Source organism: Lonchura striata, chromosome 24, assembly GCF_046129695.1.
Source record: "Lonchura striata isolate bLonStr1 chromosome 24, bLonStr1.mat, whole genome shotgun sequence".
NCBI classification, from domain to species: Eukaryota; Metazoa; Chordata; class Aves; order Passeriformes; family Estrildidae; genus Lonchura; species Lonchura striata.
The window spans coordinates 2434249-2446935 of record NC_134626.1 but is presented as its reverse complement, the minus strand read 5'-3'; the positions used below and the strand labels follow the sequence as shown (position 1 = coordinate 2446935).

Below are 12687 nucleotides of genomic sequence, written 5' to 3'. Positions count from 1 at the left end.
TTATTCTCTTTTGAACTTACCAGACTTCTGTGTACTCATGGGTTTGGGTCTCACAGCACCTTTTCCAAACTCACCCCTTCTCAGGGTCTGGGTGTAAAAATCCATTTTTTCCCAGCCCTGCAGCCAGAGGAGTCTGAATGTGCAGGATCAGCTTCTCAAGACTATTTCCCCTTATCTAGAACATTCTCTCTCTGCCCTGCTGAGCTCTGTCCAGCAGCTCGGCCATGGCTTCTGTCTGCCCTCAGGGGGTGTTTGCATTTTATATTAAAAACTATGTGTACAATGTGCCAATATCTATAATTTATGTTGGACAGTGTGTCTCTACCTTAAACCAACAGAAAAGTGTCACCACCACACCAAGACACGGAGGGCAAGGAGAAGGAGAAGAGGGTCAGGATACGCCCAAATCCCTCCATTTTGTCCCCTTGAACCCCATTCTAAAAACCCCAAAATTCTACTTTTCCACCCTGTGTCACTCCAACTACCACACTGCTCAAACCCTTGTGGTCTGTAATTCCTCACACAACATTGGCAGCTTTTTCCACGGGCTAAAATAGAAGCCACGGGTGGTTTTGACTTGGTGCCAGGGGCCTGGAGCCAGCCAGAGGGATGTGCTGGGTTCCCACAACCTCTCAGCTCAGAGCACCCCAAAAAGTTCCTCGGCTCCCTCGGCATCACGCTGCGGCTCTTCGTTTGTGACCTGGGAGATCAGCGCTGCTCTTGGCCGTGGGATGGGATGGGGAGTTCTGGAAAGGATTTTTGGGTGGCCAGCTCCTATGGAAAGCACTCCCACCTTCCCCAGGGCATGGAATTCTCTTCCAGCAGCATCTGCCCTCCAGCTTGCTCCCTGTGGGAACTCAAAATGTTCCTCAGACATTTTTGGAGGTTCCAGGCCTTGGTCAGGAGCATTTTAGACCCCAGCAGGCAGCTGCAAACAGCTGTGATTTTGAGTTTGAGCCATGGAATGAGTTACCAACTTTGGAGGTGGAACAAGCAGTCACAAAGGGTTAGATAGGATAGCAAAAGTAGTTACAAAACAGAGGGGAAATTTTTTTAGTATTGTACAGGGGGGTTTTAACATTTGTACAGGGGGGCTTTTATTTTGTACCTGGGGGTCAGAAGTTCTAAGATGGAGGAAAGTGGGCTGACCCTGTTCTTCCTCCTTCTTCTTCCTTGCCTCCATGTTCTTGGTGATGTTGGCACTCACAGATTGGTTTAGAGTAGAAAAGCACTTTGTAATACAGGTAGTAGGTATTGCGGGAAACTATAAACATGTAATACGTAATATATCATATAAAATATGATATATTACGTATTGCAGCCCTGGGTGGGGAGGGAGAAGAAGAAGACACAGTCAGAGAGGATGTCAGGGTGTGTGTGTGCCTCTGCCTGAGCTGTGAGCAATCCACAGCAGCCCGAGAAGAAAATCTTTTAGATAATTCACAATAAATCATCTTGAGACCGAACAGCAAGAGCCTGTGGAGTTTTTCTTTGGAATCACGGGTTGGAGGAGAAATTTCACCACCACACGGGACCCCAGAGCAAGGCTGGGGTTCCCACAGTTCCCTTGCTGCCTTTTGCTCAGCAAAAACTTCCAAAAGGGAACAATAAACCCGAACTTGGCGTGCGGTTCGAAGAGACACGCGTCACATCGCGTAGCAGAAAACTCAGAGTCGAAGGTTTTAAACGATAATAATCTCTAAAAAGCAAGCTGGACGTTCGAAAGCAAAGCTGCTCCTTCTTCCTTCCCCTCCGAAACCCAAAAATTGGGAAATCCCACCTCACTGAGCTGCCTCCTTTTCTTCCCTCTCTAGATTTTTTAGTGTACAAGTTGGAAGCTCAGGAAGCTCTCAACAAGGAGAAGGTGGGTGTGCTTTGCCCCAGGCTCTCTGGGGAACAATGGAAATGTTATTTTCTGTGCCACCAGGGTTTATTCCTTTCCCGGAGCATCTGTGGAGGAGGTGCTGGAGAAAGGGAATCATTTCCAGGCCACTCCTCTGTGGGTGAATGCCAGTCTGGGACAGAAAAATATCTGTATTTTTTTTAATGGTGGGGAAAAATATCTGAATTTTTTTAAATGGTGGGGAAAATATCTGAATTTTTTTTTTTTAATTATGGGGAAAATATCTGAATTTTTTAATGATGGGAAAAATATCGGATGTTTTTTGAATGATGGGGAAAAAGATCGGAATTTTTTGAATGGTGAGGAAAATATCAGAATTTTTTTAACAGTGGGGAAAATATATTATTTTTTTAAATGATGGAAAAAATATCTGATTTTTTAAAATGATGGGAAAAATATATGATTTTTTTTAATGGTGGGGAAACTATTGGAATTTTTTTAACAGTGGGGAAAATATCAGAATTTTTGAGCTCAGCTTGACTGCTGTGCCAGCTCACAGAGTTTGCCTGAGGCTCGCTCCATTTTCTGGTGTTTATTAAAAGAAATGTTTATTAAAATTAACAATAAGTGTTATTATAATTAACATCTAATAAAATCAATAATAAATTATATTATAATTAATATCTATTAAAATTAATGTCTACCCAAATTATTTTTACTTTTAACTTAATAACTGGTTTCTTATGTTCCGCAATGTGATCTTTTTTGTATAATTACAAAAGACTACTTAAACTTACGAAGAAGAAGGTGAAGAATTGTAATTATATGGTAATATTATTCTTGGAAAGGGTGCTCTGGAAAAATTCTTTTCTGGCTGGAACCCTGGTTACTGAGAATTTTAGACTTTGTGTGCTGCCAAGCACTGACCCCCAAGAGAACACTGCATTTGACCCAAAGCTGTAGAGAAAACTTCCAAAAATGAAGGATAAAACTGAGATTATGAGTGTGCAGTTTGCGTAAAAATGTGTAAAATCACCTAGTAGAAAACTTAGAGTTTAAGGTTTTAAAATATATTAATATATAAAGATGTTTTAAAGCAGAAGCTGCTCCTTCTTCTTCACCTCTCCATGGGTTTGGGTGGTTTTGTGTCACTGGATTTAAAAGTCTACATTGCAGAGCACAAGTAGTTAGTTATTGAGTCAAAAATAAAAATCATTTAGGTGTCATTTCTTAATTGGACAGTTTATGCTTAAAAAGCCTTATAGAAAGAGAGACACGGCTCCATTTTTAGTTGGTTGAAGTGCTGCAGAACTCACAGTTTATAAAACTGTAATATAGATAAAAACGAATGAACATCTGAGTCCCAGCAAGAAACCCCATCTCACACATTTCATCCCAACCCTGGCAAAAAGAAGATAAAAATTCAATGTTTTCCTGCCTTGCATGTTCTGTTGTTCCCTGTGGTGGGCTGGTCCCAGTCCCTCCCTGTGGGGAGAATTTGGGCAGGTTCTTCTGTGGGGTTTTTGTGCCTCTCCTGGATTTTTCGGGACTCTGATGGTTCTGTTGGGTCTTTTCTCTCCCCAGCAAGACTCCATGAACAGATATGGGGCCCTCAGCTCCCAGCACAAGATCCTGAAGGTAAGGGAGGTTTGGCTGCTGTGTTTAGGGGGTGGAGAATTCCAGGATTCCTGCACTTGGGAAGGCTGATCTAGAACAGGGTTACAGAATAAATCAGGGATTTATGAAAGGATCTCCTCATGGATCCACCTTGGGCAGCACAAGAGCTAAAGAATAAATCAGGGATTTATTAAAGGATCTCCTCATGGATCCACCTCGGGCAGCACAAGAGCCCAGCCAGGGCTGCACCCAAGATGAACCAAAATGGGCCCAAAAAATGGATGGTTGGTCACAAAATGATCAGTTCTGCTCCACTGGCACCTTGGAGTTCATTGTCCCATTCCAGCTCCAGCCCAGGCAGTCCCACCCTGCTTGTTTTTCTCTCTCCAGCCCACGCTGTTGGTGCTCCTGGGCTGAGGTTTGGATCATTTGTCCTTGGTGCCCAGCTGGAGTAGGAATTGTTTTGTCTCTGCTCTGTGCAGAGAGCTCAGCATCCCCTCGTGGGAAGCTCAGAGCCACACACTAAAGCAGCAGAGAATGTGAAAAATAGAAAAGTTAAACCTGAGACATCAGCACAGAATGTGAAAAATAAAAAAGCCAAAACCTGAGACATCAGCACAGAATCTGAAAAATAAAAAAACCAAAACCTGAGACATCAGCACAGAATCTGAAAAACAGAAAAACCAAAACCTGGGACATCAGCACAGAATGTGGAAAACAGAAAAACCAAAACCTGAGGCATCACTGGGGACGAGATCAGTGTTCACCCACGTCCCTCCCCGAGTGCCCAGGTCACAGCTCTCACCTGCCCCTCCTTTCAATGGCAGCCTATGGGAATAAATCACAACAACTCCATTTTCCTAATGGTAGAAAAATCCCCTTCTTTATCCACAGAACTCCTTTTTATACAGTTTTACAGTCCTCCATTTGGCTAGGAGCTTTCTTGCCAACTGCGTTTATTAGTTAGTAACAAGTTGTTATTCTTGTATTATTATTTTGTTGTATTGATTGGTCACTCAGACTCTCGGTGTGTACAGAAAGTTGTTTGTGAAAGATAGTTTTCATTTTTCTATCTAACAGTGTAAAACCACTTTATACGGGTGCTAAGTTGTTTTTGACCCAGGAACAGATTGTTTTGTTAATGATCTGTTCACACCAGGGTTGCTTTCAAGTGGGAACTTGCAAAATGCTAGCTTGGCTTAGAAGAAATGACAGTGCAGGCAGAGAAGGCCTGATTTTATGAGGCTTTTCTTTATATTTTTTCTATTTTTCTTTACAATTTTTTTACAGTTTTTCTTACTGCAACTTCAGCCTTTGAGCACTTTCATCACACAGGGTTTGGCTGGTTTTCTGGGTCTCTCAGTGTGAAAATAATTGGGGTTTATTAATTGGAGCTCCCCTTTGGGCTCCTACCAAATATTGCAGTCCATGGAAGAGGCTCAGAGCAGGGCAGCTTATAGCATTTTATAGAATTTTAGAGCATTTTATAGAATTTTAGAGCATTTTATAGCTTATCACCTGCTCTACCTGAAGCACATCTTGATGTTGAATTTTGCTTTTGTTGGAGCAGTGCAACTGGGGGCTGCTGGGGTGGTTTTTAAAAACGTTTTTAGTCTAAACTTGGCAGTGAAATGCTAATTTTAGTCTGGGATGGAGACAGAGGGCTGGGTTCCAGCAGCCCTTAGCAGCACTGGGCTGCATTTCCTGAGCTGAGCTGGACCTCCAGCTGCCTGGCGTTTGGATTCCAGCTTGAAAAAAGGAAGTACAGTTCTGTCTCTTGGGAATTCTCCAGCACTGTGGATTTTGGGAATGCTCTGCAACAGCAAAATTCCTCTTCATAGCAACTGCAGGCTGAGCAGAATGCTCTGCTTTGCTTCTCTCAGGGGGGCACTCAGAGCTTTTTTTTCTTTTTTTTTCTCCTGGCTCCCTTTGTCTTGCTTCCTTTTATTGGAGGAGTAGGGGAAAAAACCAACCAAAAAAACCTAAAAAAACCCCAAGCACCTATTTTTTTAACTACATTTACAGCTGCTGAAAGACAAAACCAGCCCTTGGGACTGTAGGAGATTTCCAAAAGACTGGAAGTGGGTTTTTTTTTTTGGTTTTTTTCAGAAAAAGCCATTTTTAGCCCATGGTGAGGCTGGGCTGGAGGTCCCAAATGTCACCAAAGGGCTCCGTGAGGCCACCCCAGCACATCTGGCTCGGGTGTTGCTGTCCCCCCTCGACGGCCGAGTCACATCTGGAGCTGCCACAGCCCCTCACAGGGGTTTGGCTTTGCCCAAAAATAGCAGCTGGGGCAAAAATAACCCCCCAAAAATTACCCCAAAATAGCCTGGGGTCCTGCTGGGGCCAGGCTTTGTCTTAGGAAACCTTTTCTTCCTCTTGAGTGGAGATGAAATAATTTGGCTGCAGGACCCTGGGCAGGCCAAGGAATCGTGCCACGGATTCCTGAGGCTGCTGGGAGGTGAAAAATGAGCTTTGGGTGAAACAGCCGGGTCATGGATCCAGCTGCTGTCCACAAATCTGGGTTTGAGGGGCTGGTTTTGCCTTCTTCACCTTCAGCTGCTCATTTCTGCCGTGGGGAGAGAGGGAGCAGGAGGGAGGTGGATGGGAGAATTTGCTGCTCGGAGTGAGAGAACTCCTGATTTTTGGGAGATGAGCTGACTGCGTGTAGGGATGTGTCCTTGTTAATGGAGTAAACAAGTTGCCCTTTGTCTCCTTAGAAAGGATAAAAGCCCACAAGTTTCTCTCCTCAATTTGGTTAAAAAACACCTCACAGCACCTTGGGGACTTCACCTCAAATTTAAGGACACCCAACTGGACAGAAGCCAAAAAGTCCCTCGCTAACCTTGTGGTTTCTGAGGTGTTTAGTATCAAAATGATTTTAGGGAACTGGTTCCTCTGCAGTTCTTTCTGCCAGGGCTCTGATGAGAGCTCTAAGTACCTTTGAAAGGCAAAGCAGGAATATTCAATTCTCTTTATTTCCCCTCCAAATCTTGTGATCTGGCTAACCTGACATTCTTGTCTCCTTTGTTCTGCCTCTGGGAGCCCTTTCTCTTTTCCTCTGCACTGCCTGGATTTTGGAGCACAGCTACATCTCTTTTGATGGAGGATAATTGCTTCAGGGCCACAGACACTTTGTTTTCCTGGAGATAAATGCAAGCATCTATAGCATTTAGTTGCTTATTATATTTATTTTCCAAAAAAAAATATGTTTTTTTACTTTATTTCCCTTCCCAGGCAGCTTGATTGAAATGGCTGCTGAGTCCTGAGGAGGGATTGTGTGGCAGGGCCAGGGTTCACCTGAGAGCCACTCAAACTGCATGCATAATTAGTGCTGACAAACTGAATGTGGAAGGAATCTCTCTCTGGGTTACCATGGGAACAACAACCCAAAAAAAAAAAGAAAAAAAAAAAAAAAAACAAAACAAAACAAAAAAAAACAACACCAACCAGGAGGTGAATTCTGGTTCAGCGTGTCGCAAAAGGATCTTTCTGCAAAAGGAATGTCCTTCAGATGGTTGGGAAGAGCCTTGGATTTGTGTCCCACAGGTGTTTATTTGGTTTGTGTGGTGGTTTTAGTTCGAAACTGGGCAGAAATGCTAATTTTGTGTCGTGGTTTTGGCTCGCTAATTTGAAATTTGGCCAATTTTGAGGTGTCTCGGCCAATGCAGCAATGAGTGTGGTGGGTTTGGTGTGTACTCATTTCCTGCTGGGAGATAGGCTTAGGAGAAAGGTAAAGCAGGCTTAAAAGTTTAAAAGGGTATAAAGAAAATTTTATTAATGGCAACTAAAAGGGAAAAAAAATAAAAAAGGTAGTAGGAATCAAAACAAACACTTCAGAACACTTTGAGTTTCCAGTGACAACATAAAGAAACAAAACCAGCAGATTTCATGGCCTGCCCTGTGATGGATTCCTGCAGGAGCAGCTCCTGACTCTGTCCCAAAAAGGGACTTGCCACCAATTCTGGCTTTAATTCAAAGCTTTAATTCAAGGCCCCCAAGGAAACCCCCAAAACCTCTTCCCAGAGTTGGGTTTAATTGGCATTTTGCCTCTTCCCCTGGACCACTGGGCACAGAGAATGATTGTGCCTGGGACTTCTGCCTGCCTCACTGGAGGAGCAAACATTTCTCCCACCTCATTAAACAGCCACACTTGGCAATGCCAAATTGCTCCTCCAGGACTGACTATTGATGCTTCAGGTTTGGTTTTTCTATTTTTCAGATTCTGTGCTGATGTCTCAGGTTTTGGCTTTTCTATTTTTCACATTCTGTGCTGCTTTAGTGTGTGGCTCTGAGCTCCACACGAGGGGATGCTGAGCTCTCTGCACAGAGCAGAGACAAAACAATTCCTGCTCCAGCTGGGCACCAAGGACAAATGATCCAAATCTCAGCCCAGGAGCACCAACAGCGTGGGCTGGAGAGAGAAAAACAAGCAGGATGGGACTGATGGGCTGGAGCTGGAATGGGACAATGAACTCCAAGGTGCAAATTGAGCAGAACTGATCATTTTGTGACCAATCATCCATTTTTTGGGCCCATTTTGGTTCATCTTGGGTGCAGCCCTGGCTGGGCCCTTGTGCTGCCCAAGGTGGATCCATGAGGAGATCCTTTCATAAATCCTGATTTATTCTTTAGCTCTTGTGCTGCCCGAGGTGGATCCATGGAGATCCTTTCATAAATCCTGATTTATTCTTTAGCTCTGTCCAGCCTCTGTCCCAGGGCAGATTTCACAAGGCATCACTCTGACCCTTCTTTGCCTCCCCAGAACCAGCACGACGATGTCAAGAAGCAGCTGCTGGACCTGCAGCTGCAGCACAACAGCCTCAAACTGGAGCACAGGAAGAGCCTGGAGAGCCAGAGCCAGAAACTGGCCCAGCTGCAGCAGGAGAAGGACAGCGAGGTCACCAACCTGCAGGGTGAGGCTGAAACCCCCTGAAAGCACCAGGCTGAGGAAGGACTTGGCGTTGTTTTGATTTTTAAGATTTTTCTAAACCTTTTTAAGTTTGCATTGTGTTAGAAAACCTTCTCACACAATTTTTATAAACAACATATCGTTTTGCATTCCTTTATGGGGGTGGAGAAACTTGATACATTAGGAGTTTGTTTAATGTCTTTAGAATAGTAGCTTATTTAGTCTCTAATCTAAAGTTACTTTTAGAAAAATATGACAGTTAGAATTAGAAAATAAACTTTTTTCTTTACCTTGCAAATAGCAGAGAGCTCGCGTTGTACTTTCAGGTGTCCTATAGCAACAGACTGGGATTGGGATTTGTTGGCTAAAACCCTTTTCTGACCCAGACATGGGGCAGCTGAGAGATGTTTTACAAGCTTTTATTCCATTTTCAGTCTCGTGAGAAGGGTGAGACAATTCAGGTGCTATAATTCACACTGTCACAATCAGAAACTAACTATTTCTTAATTATAATACGTTATAAGCATGTCAGCTTTAGCCACACCACGCTGTAAATGCCTTAAAGTTAATAATCTAAAATTACCCCTCGTGGCTCCTACTCCAGTGCATCTTTCACAGTTCCATTTCTCCAAAGTTCCCAGTCTTATTTGCAAGGATATTATTTGAAACTTGTTTCTGGCTCCATTTCTCTCTCAGCAATGTCTGTCCTATCCCATTCATTTCTCAATCAGCATTTCTTATCTCAAGGTTTGCACACACTGTGTGAGTCTTCTGCCAGGCCTGGAGAATTCCCTACAAATCCATTTCCCCCAAAGAGAGGGCAGAGATTCCTCTGCAAGCCCCCCAAAACCACGCCAGGAATAATTTGTTGTGACCATCTGCAGCATCTTGGAGCACTGTGCTGCTGCTGTAGGAACAAATCCCCCAAATTCTGACAGTTCAGCTTGGGAGCAAAATGAAACAAAATGCAATTAATTTTTTTTTTTTAATGAACGGTGTAGGTCTGTAAAATGCAATTTAATAGTGCAAATGTTGTAGGCAATGCTGATCCCTTTAATTCCCAAAGAGTGGGTTTTATTCAGTTGCTGTTTAATTACATTTAAGGTTTGCATCTGTTCCTACTTGATGAGGTCTGGAACATCAAAATGCTGGTGGATGTTTGGGGTTATTTTCCCTCTTCTCAACAAAGCCCAGTTTAATATCTGATGAGCTTTTGGGTTAGAAAGGGGGGAAATTGAGGACAAATAAATGAAACCTAAAGATTTGATTTGCTCTGTTCCTGAAATACACATTGCTAGAGGGGACTGGAGGGGTTTTTTTAGGTTGGATCTCAATGAGAATTCCCTTCTCAGTTTGATGCCAACCCTCACCCAACCTCAGTGGCAAAATGCATTGTCCCAGGGCTGAACATAAAGAAAAGAGATGCTGTAATCAGAAATATCTGTGATTTTTGAGCCTTCTGTGCTGTTCAGCCCATTGCAGAGACCAGCCAGTCAGGGGAAAATTCCCATCCCAACTTTGTGTGCAGAGAAACCCCAGCGCCTCCTGTCCCGGGGGTGTTCTGAGGATCCAAAATCAGGGCTCAGCAGAGCTGAAAAACCTTTCTTGGCTTTTTTTCCTTAAGTTCCCAGTTGCCCCAAGAATTGGCAGTGACTCCCTGCTCCCCCTTTTCTTCAGCTGCAAGGGGGCAGGGGAATAAAAAATCAAATTATTTGAGTATCTGAGTCCTGTGGCAAATGCACGAGAGCCTGAGCTGAGAGCAGGAGCTGGGAAAGAGGCTGGAGAGAAGAGAGTTCTAGAAAGAATGAAGTTTGTGATTCCTGGGCTTGGAGACATCTGTGAGGTCAGGAGGAATTTGTGGTGAGAAAGGGAGATGCAACACTTGAAAAAAAAAAAAAAAAAAGAAGAAAAAAAAAAAAAAATTATTTTTAAACATTTTTTTTTTCTCCTGCAGACACGGTGTTTAAACTCAGAGAAGAGAGCAAGCTCCTCAGGAAGGCCCACCAGGAGGTTCACTCCCAGCTCCTCAATGCTCAGGTAACCACCTGAGCAAATATTCCCTAAATAATAAATATTCCCTAAAAAGAAATCCGGTTACCAATTTTCATACGCATAAAATACATCTTTTCATTAGAATGTCCCTCTGCCAAACCAGTACGGCGTGGCTGTTCCCAGCAGGGAGATGTTTAACCCTGGTGAGGTTTCTCTGTGTCCTTCTGCTCCCCTCAGGCCCAGATGGAAGAGTTCAGGCAGCTCAAGGAAGCTCTGCAGAAGATGCCAGGCTTGAGAGGAGGAGGAGGAGGAGGAGGAGGAGGAGGAGGAAGGAAGGGGCAGCAGCCCCCGGTGCCAGCCAGCAGCCAGCTGCAGCCAGGGAGGCCGAAGGTGTGGTATTCCCAGGAAAACTCTGGGATAAGCATTCTGCAAGGCTCCAGGAGCTTCAAAGCAACAAAGCTCAGAGTTTGCTCTTGTCCTTCCCCCTTCCCTTCCCTTCCCTTCCCTTCCCTTCCCTTCCCTTCCCTTCCCTTCCCTTCCCTTCCCTTCCCTTCCCTTCCCTTCCCTTCCCTTCCCTTCCCTTCCCTTCCCTTCCCTTCCCTTCCCTTCCCTTCCCTTCCCTTCCCTTCCCTTCCCTTCCCTTCCCTTTCCTTTTCCTTTTCCTTTTCCTTTTCCTTTTCCTCTTTCTTTCTTTCTTTCTTTCTTTCTGGAATCTGAATGACTCCTTTTTGGAATCTGAATTATTGTTTTTTGGAATTTGAATTATTCCTTTTTGGAATCTGAATTATTCCTTTTTGGCTGCATAAAAGGAGGAGTCTTCTACTGCAGGCTGGGCAGGACTGCAGATTTCTTCTGGAGAACTTCAGGATGTTTGGTTTTGGTTAAGGATTTTGGCCTGGACTTTGGGGAGTATTTGATGTTCCAGGACTGCAGATTTCTTCGGGAGGATATTTGGTTTTGGTTAAGGATTTCTTGGTGGGTATTTGATATTCCAGAACTGCAGATTTCTTCGGGAGGACGTTTGGTTTTGGTTAAAGGTTTCTTGGTGGGTATTTGATATTCCAGAACTGCAGATTTCTTTGGGAAGACGTTGGGTTTTGGTTAAAGGTTTCTTGGTGGGTATTTGATATTCCAGAACTGCAATTTCTTCGGGAGGACGTTGGGTTTTGGTTAAAGGTTTCTTGGTGGGTATTTGATATTCCAGAACTGCAATTTTGTTCTGGAGGACGTTTGGTTTTGTTTAAAGGTTTCTTGGTGGGTATTTGGCATTCCAGGACTGCAGATTTCTTCTGGAGGACGTTTGGTTTTGGTTAAAGGTTTCTTGGTGGGTATTTGGCATTCCAGGACTGCAGATTTCTTTGGGAAGACGTTTGGTTTTGGTTAAAGGTTTCTTGGTGGATATTTCATGTTCCAGAACTGCAGATTTCTTCGGGAGGACGTTTGGTTTTGGTTAAAGGTTTCTTGGTGGGTATTTGATATTCCAGAACTGCAATTTTGTTCTGGAGGACGTTTGGTTTTGGTTAAAGGTTTCTTGGTGGGTATTTGATATTCCAGAACTGCAGATTTCTTCGGGAGGACGTTTGGTTTTGGTTAAAGGTTTCTTGGTGGGTATTTGATATTCCAGAACTGCAGTTTTGTTCTGGAGGACATTGGGTTTTGGTTAAAGGTTTCTTGGTGGGTATTTGGCATTCCAGGACTGCAGATTTCTTCTGGAGGATGTTTGGTTTTGGTTAAAGGTTTCTTGGTGGGTATTTGATATTCCAGAACTGCAGATTTCTTTGGGAAGACGTTGGGTTTTGGTTAAAGGTTTCTTGGTGGGTATTTGATATTCCAGAACTGCAATTTTGTTCTGGAGGACGTTTGGTTTTGGTTAAAGGTTTCTTGGTGGGTATTGCTATGCCGGGTGTCTCCCCTGCAGGACGTGAAGATGCTGATGCACATCCAGGTGAGGAGCCACCAGGCCAGCCAAGCTCCCGGGCTGGCCCTGCCTGTCCCGGGACAAACGCCCCTGGCACAGAATCCCGCCGTGCCAGGCAGGCAGCGCCCAGCGGGCAGCAGAGAGGTGCCACGGCAAAGGTTGGTGACCCCAAACCCTTCTGCTGGCGGCTTTCGGGGTGAAGATGCCCAAAAGGTGCATCCCTCTTCTTCTCTTTGTTGGGTTGGCTTGAAAAACGCGTGGAGGAACAGCTTTTTGGGGTTTTTTGTGTGTTACTGGTGTTGGTGGAATTGCTGGGAGTCTGGCTGGGCAGCCAGTGGATGTGTACACAGGTGGGAAATAGATTTGTAGGGAATTTTTAAAGTTGATAATGTGTATTTGTATGTA

General features: G+C 44.1%; 1 protein-coding gene across 3 annotated transcripts in view; it reads left to right on the top strand.

Moving 5' to 3' along the window:
* Window positions 1–12687, top strand: part of LOC110470343 (uncharacterized) — a 30840-nt gene that overhangs the window by 6001 nt on the left and 12152 nt on the right. For all 3 annotated transcript variants that reach the window (XM_077788115.1, XM_077788113.1, XM_077788114.1), the window contains exons 3-8: window positions 1815–1864; window positions 3428–3481; window positions 8226–8376; window positions 10327–10409; window positions 10602–10754; window positions 12283–12440. In XM_077788115.1, the coding sequence (XP_077644241.1) occupies window positions 1815–1864; window positions 3428–3481; window positions 8226–8376; window positions 10327–10409; window positions 10602–10754; window positions 12283–12440 (649 nt within the window). The remainder of the gene's footprint in view (window positions 1–1814; window positions 1865–3427; window positions 3482–8225; window positions 8377–10326; window positions 10410–10601; window positions 10755–12282; window positions 12441–12687) is intronic.